The following is a 20,346-nucleotide window of genomic DNA, read 5'->3' on the forward strand; positions in this document are numbered from 1 at the left end:
CATAAGCAAAGTGAAGAAAGCATTAATTTTTCAAATTCTCTGAACTCTAAAAGCGCAAAACCAGAGTTTAATCAACAGATGCAGATGAAAATAAATAAACTGAATAGGTAATAGATGCACACTTGCAGGTGAGATCATTTAAAAATAATAATTAAGAAAAAGCTGATAATTTGGTAATTCTTCCATTTCAGAAAGGCTATTGATAAAAATCAAGAATGCGACTGAAAGCTTTCGCACACACTCAAATGTGTCTACTGTCTGAACATTATTAAGCACTGTTTTATTCATTGAGGACCTAAACATGTGAGTGAAAACAACAAGAACACCAAATTTTATTAGAAGAAATTAGGAGAAAAAGATACTGTGAGAGACTCCAGAAAGACAAAAATAAGCCACATCAGCAAGCATCACCAGTGCATGTGGAATTCAGTGTTGACACTCAGGGAAGGGAGCCTCTAGGGAACTGCTTTAGCAGTGGGTTGGACTGGATGATCTCCATTAGTCCCTTCCAACTCCTAGAGTTCTGTGATTCTGTGAACAGAGAAACTGCTCATTCAGTTTTTTAAATACAAGGTGAGCTGTAACAGTGTAGGAAAGATAACTAGCTGTGGCTTATTGTATATTGTAGACAGTTTAATTAACACCTCATTATTAATCAAAGTGAAGAGAATGCTGGCATGTACAGAAATGGAAAATTGTGCTGGAATCTTCGTAATGCTATTCTGTACTTTCTCACCTTGAATATTGTGTTTATTTGTCATCACGGTGTCCAAATAAAACATAATGGTAATTTCAAAGATGGGGGAAAAGTCCTAAAAGAGTTTTCTTTTAGATTTGAAAAATACTGGAACAGCTAATATTTACAGAAAGTGGAAGGGGAGGACATGTGTCTTCACCACTTGAAGCAGTACTGATTTCACATAAATCCCAAAAGGGACAGGCATTGTCAGGAAAAGAAAAGTTTGCCAATTTGAGACTTTCTACTTCCTTCACTACCTTATTAACATGCACTGCATAGAGTAGAATGGCTCATGTGCAATACTAACAGTTCTAAAAGAGACCTTACAGTGCAGCCTGGTTGGCATGCCTGTTAGCCTCTCCTATTGGACAGTTCCAGAGTGGTGGCTTACTCTTGGATATAAACAATGACACAGTATTTAGTGAAGTGTCAACGTTAAAAGTTCGTCTTTATATTTGAGTGTTTTCTTAAGAAAATTAAAATAGCTTGTAATTTAGTTTTAAAGAAGGCTGAATTTGGATATGATGCTGTCCTGGAACCAAACAGGAAAGCTATTCTGGTTAAGCAAAACTTTTACTTGGGTAACTTAATGTGTACACACAAATAAATGTGTAAACATACGAACTCAGAATTCTGCTGGATTAAGGAAATATGCACTCATATGTGCATATATGCACACCAAATCTCAGAGTGCTTTTGTGCATTAACTCTATTTTTAAGTCTATCTGTATTTCCCTGAATTGTTACAATATTTTTCTTTGAGAGGAAAAATCATGGCACTGACCATGCAATTTCTTGGAGATGGCTTATGCTTCTTTTTCCTTGCCTCAAATGTATTCTAAAGTATTGTTGAAAGATACATATATATCCGAAGTATATTTAAGTTAGATAGAGCTGTTCTTAGCTAGAGGTACAGCAAGAACTCTTGTTTGGAAATAATGGTCACTTTTTTCATTCTCTTTATGTATGAGCAAATGATACACAGTCTGCTAATTCATTATTAACAAAAAAAAAAAGAAAAGAATTCTTAGAGAATAACACAAATAAATGAGGATTTTGAAAATGGGTAACATATTTAAATAATGTGACTAATCTGTGCCTAAGAGCTGGAAATATAAAAACCCCATAATATGTCTGTAATCCTAATGTGTTTCTTTGCTGTTTTGCAGGCAGACCAGTAATGATTGTAGTTGAATACATGGAGAATGGATCCCTTGACTCCTTTCTGCGGGTGAGATTTTGTGATCGCATTTGAATAAGAAGTCATCCTAGGTTAAGATTTTAAATCATTTATCATAAATTAATTCCTACATAATGTTATTCATGGAATTTTAGTGAAGAACAGAAGCATTTTCCCCAGGGTACATTTCTAAGGTACAGTGATACATTGGAGCATAGCTGGGAAAAAAAGATTTAAACTTAAGAATATAATTGATTTCTTTTACAAGAGTAGCTCCCAAATTTAGCAAAATGTATTTTGAATAGTGTTTTTGTGAAGGAAAAGATAAATTGAAGTACAAATACCTAGGCTTATGGAAGCTGTTCACTCTCTTCAATCACCTTCAAAAATACTTTGTTTTGATTCTTTTGGTTGGTGAAGTGTAGAATAGACTTGGTAATTGATTTATAATTATTTATAGTTACTTGCATTAAACAAATTGAATTAGAAAACAGTTCATGGGTGAAGTATCTCAGTGCTAATTAACCCGAAAAGGTCACTCCACAAACATTAAAGAAGAGCTATAGAAAACATGAAAATATGTTGTTACATTTGCATTTATCTTTTCTTAGAAAAGTGGAACGGGATGACCCCCTAACCTAAACTTATTTTAAAGTAGTCTCTTTGTTAAATCAAGTGCTCTGGAGACATAACCTCTGTGAATGATTTGACGGTCAAATATTTCAAATTTGTCTTGGAAAGTAAATGTCAGTCCTTACCAGCCTAGTGCCTTACCACTTCCGTCTTGTAGAATGCAAGGTGGGACTGTAGACAAGGTCTGGGGATAGATGAGGACTGTGGTTTTGTGGACATGTTTGAAAGGCTGTCCCAAAATGCCAAGCAGAGGCATTCAACAAAGAGAAATCTAGATGATGATGATGAGGGATGCTACAGTAGCAGGAAGAAGGAAATGATAAGGAAACAGAGTGAATAAGCAGGAGGGAAAGAATACCAACACCTTTGAAAGAAAACGGATACAAATAAATGAGAGACAGTCATGCAGAGAGCACTTATTTGACAGCAGTTTGGGAAAAGAGCTGACCACCAGAAAAGAACAGCATCTGGAACAGAGGATACTACTTTGAAAGCACATCAGACCCATTATTTCAGATATTGCTAGACATTGTTTTTCCATTCCTTTTGCTTTTGCATTCTCTTCAAATGTAATTTTTTCATAAGAATGCTTTATTTGTTGATTTATCCAAAAAGAGAAATTTCTGAGTAACTGAAGCCTGAACAAATATAGCATCTGAAAGCCAGCTTTACATCCTTATTCCATTCTATTTTTCACTGTTAGCATCCCTTGCTGTCCTCTTCATTGACTATCCGGAATAACATTTTGGTTTTATCTGTCAAGACATCTGACAGACGTCTAGTTTGTTGGAAAGATACCAACAATGCTATTTCTGGTGAGAATTTGACAATCTGTCGAAATGAAGTTATTTTCTGGAGGTAGTGTGGTATTGTCAGCATCTTCTGGAAACCGATTTGGTTTAAAAAATCAACCCAGTTCCCTTTCTGGCTCATCTCACTATCTGTCTGCAGGAAGCAAACAGACTGCCTCTCATTTGAGGACCTAGGGCTTCCATGCTCTGTAATTTTATCGTGGTGACCCAGGAAGATTTGCCTGAGCCCAATTGTGCTCTTTGTGCATTCATTGTGTGTGCGCGTGCAAAATTTCACGCAGGAGAATAAAAACAAATAATGAAATAATTGATTCCATAAAATTACCTTTCTCTGAGCTGCTCTATTATATCTACGTATGTTATTATTCACATTCATTTATTCATCAGAACAATTACTACTTATTGAGATACTTTACTATCAACTGACATTAGCAAAATTACAGTGTTGTTGTGAAGCAATACTTCTCACATTGCATAAGAAATTGCAGGCAAAACTGCTCAGGGGAAATGTGAGCTAATCATTTCTGCTGCTGGTTTCCATGTGTATTATTTTACAGTTTTAATTCACAACTTCTGATACGGCTTATTCTCCTGAAATGGTTTTTAAAAGGATTTTAGATAATATTCAGTGTCCCAAAGCACTGTAGATATATCATCAGCATTTCTGTTAATAATTAGCAGAGCAAATGGCTTCAAAGTAACCTCTTTAAAAAGAAACCCAGCTGCTTCATTAATAATAGTTGTTTCCTGCAGAAGTCTACACTTTTAAAAGCTTTTCTGAAGATAGAAATAAATGGAGAGGTTTTATTCATAACAACCCTAGTGAAAGATATTAGGTGAGTGTTAACAGTTTTTATGCGCTGAGATTTAGAAAGGCTTATGATATTATCTATCTTCCATATTATTTAAAATAATGACTTGTTATACTGCAAAGTCTTTTTACAGAGAGACAGTGTGGAAAAAAAATAATTTCTTGCCATAAGAAAGACTTCCTCCATGTTGCACAGCACAGCCCTCCAACCTATCATTCTCCAAAAGCATGCAAAAATAGATCAATTACCTTTCCCAAAGGGAAGCCCTGTGATGTGATGAGCAGTGTGAGTGCAGTCCAGAAGACTCATCATGGAAGAGATTTTGCAAACAAGTTATGCCAGGAATCCTGAATTCCTAAGTAGAAGTCCCCATGAAGCTTAAACCTAAGTTCTTTATAGTCTTCATTTCTTTGCTTTACACATAGGGAAATAAGGCACCAAGATGTTAAGTGATCTTCACAGTATTCTGCAAGAAATGCATGGCAGAGATCAGAGAGTAAATCAGTTTCCCGGAATACTGGGCCAGGATACACTCATCTTTCATCATTTTTAGTGCTGTGTTTTGGTTTGATTATGCAGCCAACTCTCCCAAACTACTGCCTTGACTGCTAATCTCTGTATGAATTAAACTGCAAGCTAAACTAAATTATGCCTTCCTCAACCCACAAAATATCCCACATTCTAAACTGTTAACTTTGAGCTTTTGGGTTAAAAAAATTGGCGTGCATTTGCAATACAAAGATGCTGTAGATATTTTCATTATGGGAAGACATCAGCTCATTAGAACCAATTCTGTAAGATGATGGCAGTTAACTACAGCAGATTGTGCACCGCCAGACATCCTAAATTGCTGGAGACACATGGCACCTAATTTCCCTCAAAAAAAAAAAGGTATTATTTTTCAGTTATATAAAACTCATTATTGTAAGATGAACCTCAGTATCATTTTTTCTTGTGTAAGATTGATACACAGAAGTTAATCATCCTATTGTCAGGAGGAATATTCTGTGTGTCACAAGAAATGGGATGAAATTTCAGCAATTTCCTGTTCTGTTACCAACTTCACATACACTATACTTTGGCTAGAACAGATATCTTTATGTTTCTGTCACCCACCTGTGTAATGGAGATCTTAGCAATCACTTGTCCTCCAAGCATGTGAGGAAAATAAGAACCATGTGAAAAGTTAAAAGGGCAGATATCAGAACTCAGAGAAAAATGTACTCAGTAGTTAGGATAGTTGCAGTCAGACAAGTTTTTTCATTCTTGTTGATACAGTGTATAAATATGACAAGAAAGACAGTCAAGAAATGCATAAATAAATAGTAGTCTAAAAAATTCAGAACCTTTTTAATAAGCAGTGTGCTTATTAAATAGAATAACAGAATCATAGAGTCATAAAATGGCTCAGGTTGGAAGGGACCTTAAAAGCCCAGCCAGCCCCAACCCCCTGTCACAGAAAGGGCTGCTCCTACCAGCTCAGGGCCCCATCCAAGCTGGCCTTGAGCACGTCCAGAGGCAGCTGTGACAGTGCCTCATTGGTCTTTTTAGGGTTCCCCCTCATCATCCCTCTCCAGGTTTTCATTTGGGAAAGAGAATATGCGGATTAAGAAGCTCCTGAGATTGTGCAGCATTTTCCCTTGACTGTTCCCTGAAGGCATGAATGTTTAGGTTTCAAAGAAAGACGCTCCATTCTTGCCCAGTTTTGTGAATCTCTGAGTTATAGGCAGAAGGGGTTCATTTGCATTGGGTAAGCACAGGGTTTTCCTGCCTTTTTCTCCATTATCATTTGCAATAGTAATGCTCCCCTTCCTATTTGAAAACTGACACATTTCCTTTCACTTAAGAAAATGAAAATAATCTTAAAAAGCCTAGATTTATTTACAGGCATGCATAGTATGTTAAAATCCATAACATATATTTTCTTCTTCCAAAGAAAGTATTTTCTATTTAAAATTAGGAAGTGCTTAACTATTTCAAAACATTAATGGCAGCAGACTGTACAGCAAATGAGACCCACAAATTCATCACCAAATTTTAATCCCTTGAGGCATGTCTAGCAGCAGCTAAGATTAGTGTAAAAAATGTGAAAAATTATGTTATTAGAAGGAGATAATGTTATGATATATTGCTCTTTGATGCAGTAATTGTTATAAAGTTATTCTCAGACCAGCTTTGCTATCAGGCCCACCCATTTTTAACTAGAGTTTAGTTGCTGCAGCAGAATCCTGCTCTTAGTGAGGCTGAGGGTAAAGGAGAAAGGAGAAAAATGAAGATTGGTAAAAATTTCTATGAAACGATGCTGTATGGTATGTGTTATAAATCCATCGAACATGGCCTCACTAGGCAGAGTCAGCTTTGGGGAACAGAGGTCAGATGGCCATTTCTAAGTTTAGTGGTTCCCCTTTTTATTTATCTGCATCCGGAGAACCAACATTACAGCTCATAACTAACATTCCTTATTTTGCTTTCACACACAACGTCCAGGTGCACTTTTATTTACTGGAGACATGTTCCATTCCTGCTAGGGCAAAAGCAGCATTTTCATTTATTTTGCTTTCAGAAACTACTCTAGAAAGAGGAAAGCCTGCACTGGAGACTGCTGATATGCACATTTTCTTCTGAAGCAAAAAAAAAAAAAAAAGTAATTAGAAACTGAGTTTGTGTGAATGTGATACCTTAATAGTGAAATGGGCAGCAGTGAATATGTACATGATCTACGAAGTATTCGGTGATGCTACTGAGCTAACATTTTTTCTCAACGAGTGTTTCACCCTGTGAAAGAGAGGCAAAAAAACAGTATTTCTGATACTGCTGTGACAAGTTCCTTTACAAATACTGGATTTTTTTAATCCTTGTGGGTATTATTCCTACTGAGCAACAATGAATTATTTACAACAGTCTTGTATTTGAAGCCAAAAGGAATTTGTGGAATATGGAAAGTTTCAGTGTGCTGTATCTTAGAGAATTTGTGGAAAATATGTAAGAAACTAGGAGACTGTAATAGAGTTTCTGTCAGCCATGTATTAAAAAGAAGGGAAAACAGAAGTCAAGAAATTACAGGACAGTCAGCTTAATGTCAAACTGCTCTAACGTTTTTAGAACAAATTATCAAAAAAGTATTTATAAGCACCTTAAAGATAACAGCGTGATAAGTATGATCCAACACGGATTTACCAAGAACTAATTATGTCAGTCTGTTTTCCCTTTGTAATGGGGTACAGGCTCTGTGGATATAGAAAAAGCATGTCATAAATCTTGTCTTTACTAATGCTTTAAATTTCTATCGTGTGAGATCCTTATGAGTAGTTAGGGAAACATGGTCTAGACAAAATTTCCATGCATGGATGCAGTACAATATGGAGACAATGGACTTCAGATGGAAATTTATATGAAGAAGTATTATTCTGTAGTCTGTTTATTTCCACATGTTTTTAATGAGTTTCTGGATCCTGAAACTGTGATTAAACTTAAAAAAGTTTTCAGACAATGCACAGATGACTAGGAAGGCAGTCAGACAGGAAGAGAAAGGTAGAATTTAAAATCTTTGCAACAAATTTAAGGCATAACTTATTAACTACTTGGTTTTAGAAACTAATTAGAAATAAGTGAGGACAAGGTCAAGATACTCCACTGAGACTGTAATAATCAGGTAAAGAGTAGAGAACAGAATATTACTGCTCAGAATGAATCTAGACGTTGCATTAGGTCAGGGATATCACATTGCTGTGAAAATGACAAATACCACATTGCAGTCAAGAAACAGGAGCATCTCCTGCAGGGTGTGTGAGGTGGCCCTCCGTCTTCACTTGACCCTAGAGAGGCCTCAAGGTACTACATCCTCCTTCGGCTATAACACTTCAGATCCTTCAGGAACTGTATGAATTCTCTGTGCAGAGTACACAACAAAATTTAAGAAAAAAAAAAGATACTGAGAAAAAGAGGTCTATGCTCTGAAGTTGTTTTCAAGCCAAAGGAAAAGGCAAGAGAGATAGTATGTATTTAAAAAGCAGTTGTGAAAAGCATTGAAATCCATCCTCTATGCTAGTAAAATGTAGGGATCTTATTTAAGATGGTCCTTGTGGGTAGAATAAGAAATACTGGCCCTAACTGTCTTTAAGTGCAGATTAGAAAAGCATCTCAGGTGTGACACAAGGCAAGGAGGTGATCTGTATCCAATTCAAATTCCCTTCCAGCTTTAACAGTTGTATTCCAGTGCACTCAAGTAGACAGGGACACATGGTTATGACAGGACAGCCCTTTCTGGTTATCATAGGTGGGAAAGGAAGGCAGGGTAAGAGGTTACAAGGCCACTGTCACTGGTCTGACCAGATTGGAGTGTTAGCATCCTAAACTAAGCTTCAGAACAGCTTAGTCTTGCAACTTTTTTTTAATAATAAAAAATTTCCCTCTAATGGGAGGAAGATATGCATCTGTAGTGCCTTCTGATGGCAGTATAATAATTAATTGTCCTTGATGAATGGAAAAAGGAAAGCATCAGTCCCATTTTTAAGAAAGGAAGAACCAGGGAAGTAGAGACTGGTGAGCCTCACTTCTGTGCCTGGGAAGATCATGGAGCAGATCGTCCTGGAAGCTTTGTTAAGACACATGGAAGTTGTGGAGGAGGCACAAGACAGCCAACACAGCTCCACCCAGGGCAGATTGTGCCTGATCAATCTGGTGCATTTCTATGATGGAGTGATGGCATCAGTGGACAAAGAAAAGCAACTGATACAATCTACCTGGACTTGCGCTAGGCCTTTGACGTGATCCCGCACCATATCCTTATCTCTATATTAGCATGGACTATTTGGTGGATAAAGAATTGGTTGAATTGTCATAGCAAAAGGGATGTGATCAGTGGGTCTTTTTCCATCTGAAGGCCAGATGAGTGGTGGCCCCCAGGGACCAATATCTCTTCAATATCTTTATCAACGACCTAGACAGTGGGATCAAGTGGGTCCTCAGCATGTTTGCTGATGACACTGATGAGTAGTGCAGTTGACACAATAGAAAGAAAGGATGTCATCCAGAGGGTCCTCGGCAGGCTCAAAAAGTGGGGTTCAGTAAGGCAACAGGAAGGTATTGCACTTGTCTTGGAGGAGTTTGAGTTATGTACAGACTAGGAGAAGATCTCATTGGGAGCATCCCTGTGGAAAAGGACTTGGGTATCCTGATGGATGAAAAGCTGGATGTGAGCCAACAGTGTGTATTTGCAGCCCAGAAGGCCAATTGTATCTTGGGCTGCATCAGAAGAGGAGTGGTCAGGAGGGGAAGAGAGGGAATTGTCCCCCTATATTCTGCCCTCGTATGGCCCCATCTGGAGTACTGTGTCCAAGCCTGGGTGACCTAGTACTGGAAGGATGCTGATCTGTTGGAGCAGGTCCAGGGGAGGCCACAAAAATGATCAGAGGGCTGGAGCACCTCTCCTGCAAAGAAAGCTGGAGGAAGTTGGGCTTATTTAGCTTGGAGAAGAGAAGGCTCCAGGGAAACTTCATTGCAGCCTTCTAGTACTTGAGAGGAGCTTATAAGCAGAAGGGGGGCTGACTTTTTACATGGTCTGAAAATAATAAAACAAGGGGGAATGTTTTTAAGCTAAAAGAGAGGAGATTTAGGTTAGATGTTAGGAGGAAATTCCTTACTCAGAGGACAGTGAAATACTGGCACAGGCTGCCTGGAGAAGCTGTGGATGCCTCATCCATGGAGACATTCAAGTTCGGGTTGGATGGTCCCTGAGCAGCCTGAGCTGGTGGGTGGCAGCCCTGCCCATAGCAGGGGATTCGAGCTGGGTAGGCTTTTAAGGTTCCTTCCTACCTAATCCATTTTATGATTTTATATTTTTAGTATTCTCTGAGGTATTTAGATTCTTGTGGTGTAGGATCATTCAGTAGCATTGAAAATAAACTAAATTAATTTCAGTCTTAAATATATTCAGTCTTATATGCATAATGAAATGAGTTGTTATTATTTGTATGTAATCCTAGTAGCTATTCATTCAAGATGAAATTGATTGTTGATCTGATTCAGTTCTAATTTGTTTGCAATCCACAGGATAGTATAAAGCATGAATTACACTTCCTGTTGGTACCAAGTTTCAAATTGAACATAGAAGATTTATCCCAATAAAAAGCTACAATTTACTTTGCACTGTCAAATAGTGATTGCAAAAACTAGATCTTTCATATAGTGAGCCATAGCAACCATCAGTGGTGAAGATAATCCAAGTTAGATCTAGAAACGCAATTCTCAGTGCCATTCTCTGTCAACAACAAGATCTAAATTATCTGCACTTCTCAGAATGTAACGGCATAAAAGTGCTGAGATCTTACTTTGAGTCCAGAACTGAATTTTGGTGTAGATTTATCTACTCCAGAAACAATAGTCCATAAACAATACAGGAAACTTGACTCACCACTCTGCCAAAAAGTTATTCGGTATTAAAACAGAAAAAGCCTTCTGAAAAGGAAAAAATCTGTGGTCCTGTAGAAAAGCACTGAAATCATGCAGACTAGAGTTGAAAACTATGAAGTGGAGAACAACGATAGAAACTTAAAATACCTTCCTTCTTTCCCTGAAATAGCCAACTCCCTTTACTGCCTCATTATACATCAGTGCTATTGAAGGTTCTGTAATATAATGAGAATACTTCTCACATGTAAGATTTTTGAAGGCAAACTGCAACAGCAGAAAACATTTTTCATAGACCTGCATAAATGAGAACCACACAGATACTGCATTTATATTCAGCTGATAATAAAAGTTTATTTAGCAAAGCCATTAAAGCCTGATTAAAATTTGATGGGATGATAGGATAAATGTGGTAAGTCCACTGGGGTCTGAATTGCTGCCAGTATTGATGAATACCTTTAACACCCCAATGGGAATCCTGTCAAAAGCATATTTCAAATATAAGTCATGGGAATCAGAATAAAGCCCCAGATAACAGCTGCCATATCATTTAGTTGAGCATTTCGTGTCCCTATAGGACAAGCAAATGAAACGAGATAATGGAAAGTTGCTAAAGGATTGATTTGACTCACGAATGTACGTGGGAATTTACAAATTCTGAAGATATGAGTCCAGATTTGTACATAGCATTCACCAGCCTAGTTGAATTTCCCAAGGGTTAAATGTGGCCCAGGTCTCTGTTCTGGTCACGTTAAATCAGACAAATATTTTGATATATCTGAAGATAACAGTTTGTAGATGGTAAGGGAATACATCTGGCAAGGAAACCAACACAGAAGAAGTGATTACAAAGAGACTCACGGAATAAATTGTTTTGCTGACAGTAAAAATACAGTTTTTCCAGATATGAGGGTGGTATTAAACAATGTAAAACAAGAATGAGAAGTGACAGACAGGAACAGATGTGGATGAAGATTCAGAAAAATGTTTGGAGAAAGGAAGAGAATGTAATAAAATTGTAACTGGTCTGTTAGCAAGTCTGTCATTTCTTTAAAGGTGAAGATAAGAAGCCTGAACTTTTATGTCAAGGCAGAAGCTGAAAGAAATGTGAAAGAAGGAGAGAGAGAGAGAGATTTGCAAAAGCATTTCTGCTATACTTGTAAGGAAAATACTGAGATTTGGAAGGAGCAGAAAAAAAGGTTATGTTTTATGAAAAAAATCAGTCAAGCATGGCCTAGATTTGAAAGAGAACAAATTAAAAAAGAAAAGAATGAATGCTTGTGATTTAAATGGACAAAAGGTTAAGGGAACTGTTGCAGATGACTGTGAGGTTGAAAGAATGGAACTGTGAATGATGATAAGGAAAAGGTAAGATCTAGAGGTTGCAGAGGGGAGGGTTGGTTTTGTTTGGTGGTTTGTTAGGGGGATGTTTGTTTTGCAAAAGCAACCCATGGGAGCCTTACTCCAAATCCTGTTTCTACAGTAAGCTAATGAAAAAGAGTTATTCATACAGAATAAGTGCAAAAAGAATTAACTGCAACCCAGCTCAATAAATTTTTAGTGAATTGAAGAGTTTGTATTATTAAATAAAAAGCAAAAATCAAATCCAGCATGGTTTCAATAGATGCAATACCAGATAGGGTTCATGTCATTATTTTATTAGAACAGGCTTAAAGTCTTCAAGAATCTTGTAGTTTGTCTTTCCTTGTTTAATCAGTAATGGCAACTTTTATTTAAATTATCTGTCACTGACATGTTTTGGGACCCTGAAAGATTCCTTACTCTTTTGGTAGGAAAGGAAAATCTAAGATATCTGTAACAGGGATTCCCTCATGTAAAATATATCGTCATGCTTGGATCTTGACCCTCAGCTGAATTGTCTGCAGAGCTAGATGATTACCAGTGGCTTTGGTGAAGACAACAAAGCAGGGTAGAGTTTACAGGTGTGACATGGTTAGAACTATCTGCTCATATTTGGATAGTACTTGAAGATTACAGAACATCAGTAAGAGTGGTGAGAATGTTTAAGGGAAAACGTTGCTATGAGTTTGTCATAAGTAGCTTTTTTTTGAAGATGTGTCAGTAAGTGTGCTTTGCTTGGAAAAGGCTGTGAGATGACTGTGTCGTTCATACATGGCTCATTAAATAACAAATAACATTGTCATTCTGATATATTAGCTCAGAATAGCAGCTTTGAAATCCAACCGTGCATATATTGAATTTACTGTTGTTTCTGTACTTTTGTCTTGTTTTGTTATAGCTGGATGCAATATTCTTAGTTGTTACCTAGTGAATGTTGTCTCTAATCTAGGATTTCACGTTCTATACTGCATTTGATCTTTTCTTCCAATTGATTTTATGAAAGAAATTGAGTTTCAAGGAATTCTACAAACTGCATCATCCACATCTTCTCTATCTCTTTTGTTTGCAAAGTTACTCTCTGTTTGTATCCAATGGAGTTTAATCAAACAGCAGTGACATTTAAGAACTATTTCCTCAAAATTATTTATAAGCAAACAACTTCTTCAATTTAGTAGCCTGCTGTGCGCACAGGATAATTTTTCCTTTTAATCTTTTCTTTAAGAATGTATAGATTAGTTAGTTGAGTATAATATATATTCCAGGTATATGCCTTCCTTAGGTATTGTTCAATCCTGAGATGGATGGATTAATAATATAAGAAAAAATTAAAAACCCAGTGAAAAAGACTGATGTTTTATTGGTGGTTTTTTGTTGTTGTTGTTGTTTTTTTTTTTAACATTAATTTTACACTGTTTACACTAAGCTGAGTACTCATTTCTTTTTTCTTTAAACGTTTATGTACCTGACTAGCTAGGTGTAAGCCCACACCCACTGATTCCTAATAGATATGCTAAAGTAATTTGCTGCTCAGGGATGAGCATATTTGTGCAGTTCAGTTTCTCAAATCTAATACACTTACTGGGCTTTAAATTAAAGTTTTTCCCTCCAAATTAATTTTACCTAGACATACAGAATCATAGAATAGCTCAGGTTGGAAAAGACCTTAAAGATCATCAAGTCCAACCACAACCTAACCACACCACCCTAACTCTAACAACCCTCCGCTAAATCATGTCTCTGAGCACCACATTCAAAGGGTTTTTAAACACATCCAGGGATGGTGACTCAACCACCTCCTGGGGAACCTGTTCCACCACTTAACAACCCTTGCTGTAAAGAAGTTTTTCCTGAGATCCAGCCTAAACTTACCCTGGTGCAATTTGAGGCCATTTCCCCTCATTCTGTCACCAGTGAGAAGGGACCAATCCTGCTTTTGCTGTAAGCACCTTTCAGGTTTTGGAAGAGAGCAATAAATTCTCCCCTCAGCCTCCTTTTCCCCAGACTAAACAGCCCTGGTTGCTTATGAATTAAGCAATAGAAATGTCCTGAGTGCTAATTGTATGTAGCCTGATGCTGAAAGTGTTAAAAGAGAAAATGGAAAGTTAACTTGCTTGCAGGGAAGAGTTGTTTGTTTTTGTTTGGCTCTTCTTGCTAACATAAAAGCTTGGCTTACTGAATAATCCATGAGAAGCTAAATGTCTGTTAGCTGAGGTCACAAAATACTGCTGTCAGCAGTCTGCCTTATATAAGATAGATAGAGCAGACTTCTGATTTAGGAGGTACAGAAGCACTAATTTTCATTTTGGAGATGGAAAAGTAAGGTCCACCAAGACTAACCACATAGACTAGTGCAATTAACGATATAATTCATATTTTGAAGTTCAACACGAATAGATTCCAGCAGGAATTAAAGAGTCTAATACTTTGATGGGTCTGGGCTTACGTGACTTCTCAGTCAGCTAGGAAGACTGGAGAAACCATGCATTACTTTGTGAATTTCATCCCAACCTTCCTTTTCCTTAATGTGCAGAGATTATATGGCATTATGTGCAGAACAAATTTTTCTGTGCATTTTCATTCTTGCTTTAAGAAGTGGGGAAAAGCATTCATAGTAACTGAGGGTAAAATACATTAGGTGTGGTCATTGGAATGATAATGCAGAGTGTGGAAATGTTAAAAAAAATAAAAAGGGGAGATAAGTTGCACAAGGAAAGATGAGATTGCTTGTGCTGCTGAGGAAGTTAAATGAAAAAACATGTCAGCATTGGTTGGGTTGGCTGGCAGGGCAAATACATCTTAAATACAATCCCTATCTAATGTCACTAGTACAAAGTTCATGCAAATTAGATGTGTACCTTGAACTTGCATTTTTACTTGCAGAAACACGATGGCCACTTCACAGTCATCCAGCTGGTGGGCATGCTGCGGGGAATTGCATCTGGCATGAAGTACCTCTCAGACATGGGCTATGTACACCGTGATCTGGCTGCCCGTAACATTTTGGTCAACGGCAACCTCATGTGTAAAGTCTCTGACTTTGGTTTGTCACGGGTGTTGGAGGATGATCCTGAAGCTGCTTACACAACAAGTGTAAGTTTGTCTTATCTATTTTGAACAGTCTGTTGCCTTGTGCCCCTTTTGTTTCAGATTTATCTATGCCCTAGAAATAATGGATTGAATTGGCTAACTTCATTTATCTTCAGTTACAAAGATATGCACATACAGAAGGGGAGGAAAACCTCTCACTGCTTCATCTCATGGAAGGCTTGCATCTTAAATTTAATATAATTTAGCTTACCTTCTATTGGAGTATGTAGGACCTTTTTGTCAAGGTTTAAGTCTCATCTCATTAATACTTAAAAATTCATCATGCATTACAAGGAAATTTGTTTTTGTAACAGTGAATATTTGTGGGTTTGTTGGTTGGTTGGCTGGTTTGTTGGTTGGTTGAATTTTTTCCTTCGGTGAAGTAAAATCTGGAGAAGCTTGTTCAAATTTGACTTAAAAGAAAAACTAAACTTCAACTACAGTATGAAGCAGATAGGGAACGGATCACACTGATGCCAGTAAAATGTCAAGCTCAGATGCAGCACTTTTTCATCGCAGCAAAGTATTCAACAACATTCCTCTTGTGATTATCACCACAACATTAAGAATCTCAGTAAACTGATTTCAAGTAACTTTAATTTCTATCAGTGAAACTAAAATTATTTCAGAGCCAAGTGCACTGAACTTATACAAGGCTGCTCCAAAAGTAATGCCTCCTATTGTAGGGTGCTAACCCACAATGTCAGAGGCAGATATTGGTTGTATGGCAGTAGAGGTTGAACCTTCCCACCAAAACTCTTTTAGATTCTGTTGCCATGCAACAGATGGCAGCAGAGGAGCAGTCTGACAGAAGCAAAGATGCGTCACTGAATTTCTCCATGCAGAAAAAAATGGCACCCACATTAATCTACACTTGCTGAACATTTATGGAGACCAAACAGTGAATGTGAGCACAGGGAGGCAGTGGGTGGTGCGTTTCAGCAGTGGCAAGAGTCACCTCCACTGGTACAGATTTTGATAAACATAACATACAAGCCCTTGTTCAGCATAAAGGAAAATGCATAGCTTGTGATGGTGACTGTGTTGAAAAAGAGTGTTTTGTAGCTGAGAATTTGTTCTATCAAACCGTGTTCTTTTTATCTGTTGTAGCTTCCATGGAAATAAATAGGAGGTATCACTTTCAGAGAGACCTACATAGGTTTCTGTGATAGGACAAAGTGACAGAATGCTAATAGAGACAGTAAACTAGCGTTAAGTAATTTCTCCGTAAATACTTTCATTTTGAAAAGTGATTTAGGCCAAAATGAGGAACTCATCTAATTTAACTGCAATTGTAGTAAGTACTGTTTTATTTGTTGATTCAATATTGCTGTAGTAATGGTATTGCAGAGTCTCTATGTTTAAGGCTAAAACAAATGTGTTCTGATAAATTCACTGAAGTAAAAGGCAAATGAGATTTTATAAAGCTGTCGTGCTCTGTGGCAACATGGGTTCCCTTCTCACAAAACTAAGCTAAGTGGCCCTCTTACCTAGAGGATTTTTAACATCTCAGCAAGCACAGCCTTGAGATAGAGATGTTTGACATCTTTTGCTTTATCTTGCTGTTGTCATGATCATTTTCTTCCTCTTTGCATATTGGTTTAGGGTTGTATGGGAACTGCTGAATCACGGCCTGAACCTCTGATTGATCACCTGAGGAGAGCAATGAGTCAGCCACGGGAGCACAGGTGAAGGCAATTCATCTGTGCTGCAGGAAGGGGTGGAGCCAGGCTCCACCCCTCCTAGACCCATTTAAGAGCTGGCTACTAGTAGGGAAGGATCTCTTCTGGAGATCCACTCTACTGGAGTTTTGTAAATGAGCCCAGAGTAGGGATAAGCTTTCTATTTATTATCTTTTGTTATTATAATCTGCTTTGCCTAACTCTCTTGTTTATTTTGTAATTATAGCGTCTTAATATTCATTGATTATACAGAGTAGACACTATGTTGTTCTATTGGTACATTCTCCCATATGCAGGGCAAAAATCTAGAATCAGTCTAGAAAAAGCAGTAACTGCGATAGGGGAAAGCAAGAAAGGAAACCTCTTAGGATACTGCAATACTCTGTGCTCATGCTGGAACACTTGTTAGGAGACTATTCAAGAAAGAGTGATGGAAAACCTGTCAAGTGCTCTAAAATAACACAATATAAGGACAGCATGTTTCCCTTAAAAATCAGGAAACAGCTTTTGACTTCTGTAAAGCTTTTTGTTGTTGTTTTGGTTTGGCTTTTTCTTTCCAACCTATTGAGACAATGAATGTAAATCTTATTTCCTTACTCTGCTTGCTGTCATTTATAGAAAAACTTTAAGTGAAGTGTAATTTCTGAAAAGGAAGCATGAATTAGGAGTTAGTAATACCCAACTGCCAGTCTTTGTTTTTCAGATTTGATAGGAAAAGATAAGGAATCTTATGAGATATACTAAAAAGTGTGGTGGATTTTTGCCCCATAGAGACTAAATTTTCATATTTAGTGTTGGTTTCCAAGACAACAGCAGCTCATGAAAAGACATTTCTAGCATATAAGCAAGAATTCCTGTCAATACAGAGGACATCACGGCTCTTGCATCCCTCTTTTAGGTACACTATTTTATATGACGTGAATTCATTTGAATTTGAAATATATTCACAATACTTAGAAAAAAAACATTGGTCTCCAGGAAAACTTGTATATAGCAAAATGTGTACATATGTATGAATAGATCAAGATCTGTGTCACTACTGCAAAAAGGGCTACACTGGTATCTGTTCATGGTGACACCTCGATATTCTGCAGTTGGATAAAAGCCTGCTAAAAACTGAACTGCATGACTCATAAAGAAATATAATTGTAAGCTTTTATCATTGGGTGTTTTTTTAATTTTGCCTTAGTATGTACAACATGTTCTTTCCTTAATACTTACTAGAGAATTAAATTATTGGTTACTGTTTATAGAGTCACTCAAAATGTGTGGGTTTAATTCTTCTCAAGCCGATTGGCTAAAATACCACATCCAGGGAGATTTCAGACTTATTAGATTGATTAGAGGAATAAAATAGATTGACAGCAGTAATGCATAGAAACACTGACAAGTAATGAAACTTCTGGCAGCTCAAGACTTAATTTGGTGTTTTTTTTTACTTTATTATATAACTTTGACATGTTAGAACATTTTCAGTATTCTTTCATTGATACATAAGTTAGGAATATGAAGGGGGGTGATGGTTTAAATTGCTCAAAAGAGAAACAAGATGCAAATGATTTTGGGATGTGAAGTAATTGTTTTCTGAATGGTCTCATTCCTATGGCAAGCATATTACCTAGTCATTTACTTTAAGAATTAACTGTAGACAATAAAGTACCCTGTTTGTTGGCAGCTGTTCGGAAAAACAAGATAGAGGGACTGTCGAAAGGTTTTGCCAAATCAGAGGTACAAAATTCAATGGGATCCTGAAGGAGTTGTCTTTAGATGAGGCAAGTCGATACCAATTTCTTTACCAGAGTTATTGAGCTCCTGTGCAGGAATCCAGCTGCTGGCAGCCACTAGACATTTCCAGACATCACACGTTGTGTATTCTAACCTTTAACAGCAGCAGAAAAGACTGTAGCATGATTTTGGTGCTAACATATAAATCAAACATTTTCAAGTACTCATTTCTCAGAGTATGCATGAGAGGTAGAAAGAAGCAAGTTACTAAGAGTTATGCTGATGTGCTCAGTCTGCTCCAGAGTATGGAGATGTAACAACTAGTTAAAGCATGTGATGGAATTTCAGTCAAGTGGTACTCAGCTTAATTGCCTTCCCATGAGTTGCTAGATTCCTTCCCCCACGAAGATAAGTGGAGGTGGAGACCCACGTTGACAGGACAAGGGGAAACGGCCAGAAATTGCAGCATAGGAAGTTCCGCACAAATGTGCGCAAGAACTTCTTTACCGTGAGGGTGATGGAGCACTGGAACAGGCTGCCCAGACGTTGTGGAGTCTCCTTCTCTGGAGATGTGCAAGATCCGCCTGGAAACCTACTTGTGTGAGCTGGTTTAGGGAGCCTGCTTTGGCAGGGAGGTTGGACTCGATGATCTCTGGAGGTTCCTTCCAACCCTTACAATTCTGTGATTCTATGATATGCAACATAGAGATGCTGTCTTTTGTGTTAGACTGGTCAAACATAACATGTGTTCAGGTTATGCTCAATGACAAATAACCAGAGCATGAAGAAGTAGCCTAAAGAATAGTGTCCTGCCACTTTGACCTTTTGACCTGTCACAATAGAAAATGTGACTAGTTCTGTGTTTCAAAGCTTTGATCACAAGCTCATCTTAGAGGTTTTCTGGTTTTACTATCAGCTTTCAGGAGGGGTCAATACAGGATTGCCAACAGAATGTAATAGAGATCACAATCAAACCAGACCCTTAGGAGGAAGCTCTCTAGACAAGAATGAAATAAATATAAATCTACATTACCTGTCCTAGTTTTGTCTGATTTGCTACTTTTGTGAGTATTCTCTCTAATAGTTGTCACTTGATCTACAAATGTATGTGGTTGAGGAAGAGCACTAAGGTTTTCATTTAGGTGCTGAGAGTCAAAAAGAGCTTAATTCAGAGAGATCTCTAAATCATGTAGTTGAATCTAATTGTAAAACATAATGTAACAGCTCCTGCTATTATATATAAAAGAGCATCCCTGCTCTTTCTTCTCCCCACACTACCTTAATTTTTTACCCCATCTCTGGAAATGTTCAAGGCCAGGTTGGATGGGGCCCCAAGCATCCTGATCAGATGGGTGGCAACCAGCCCATTGCTGGGGGATTGGGAATTAAATAGGCTTTAAGGTCCCTTCCTACCCAAACTATTCTATAGATTTAGGAACTCCATGTATGTGTTAAGTAGATAAATACAATTGGAAACTTTGTGTTTCATGAGCATGAAAATGTTCAAAATCATTGTTCGTGAACTCAATATAAATACATCCTAGCATCTTGGTAGTTAAAAGAGAGTCCCTTCCAACTCAAGTATATTCTGTAATTCTAGGAAGAAAACAAGTAACAAAGTAGCAGAGTATACATTATTTTCAAGCTTTCTCTGTAGCAGAGTGCAGAATTAGAGCACCTTATGTTTGATTTGTTATTGCAGTTCTTGATTCAAACAGTGAAAGTAACTCTAACCAATAAAAATAACCTATTCATGGTTGTGGAAATTTTTGTTTGAAAGTCTTTGAATCAGGATGGCATTTTTCTTAAAGATATGCTCTAACATGTACAGAAGGGGAGGATTGGCACACTGACATTCTGTACCATGTGCTACTTAAATGCAAAATAAATTATCCTGGCTCAAGAT

General features: G+C 37.5%; 1 protein-coding gene across 2 annotated transcripts in view; it reads left to right on the plus strand.

The window, feature by feature from the left end:
- The window catches only part of LOC104909327 (ephrin type-A receptor 6), a 314,483-nt gene extending 298,735 nt beyond the window's left edge, over positions 1–15,748 (plus strand). For both annotated transcript variants that reach the window (XM_031556463.1, XM_031556460.1), the window contains exons 12-13: positions 1,909–1,970; positions 14,827–15,748. In XM_031556463.1, coding sequence (XP_031412323.1) covers positions 1,909–1,970; positions 14,827–15,060 — 296 coding nt within the window. In that variant the 3' untranslated portion in view covers positions 15,061–15,748. The remainder of the gene's footprint in view (positions 1–1,908; positions 1,971–14,826) is intronic.
- The last annotated feature ends 4,598 nt before the right edge of the window (positions 15,749–20,346 follow it).

Source organism: Meleagris gallopavo, chromosome 1, assembly GCF_000146605.3.
Source record: "Meleagris gallopavo isolate NT-WF06-2002-E0010 breed Aviagen turkey brand Nicholas breeding stock chromosome 1, Turkey_5.1, whole genome shotgun sequence".
Classification (NCBI taxonomy): domain Eukaryota; kingdom Metazoa; phylum Chordata; class Aves; order Galliformes; family Phasianidae; genus Meleagris; species Meleagris gallopavo.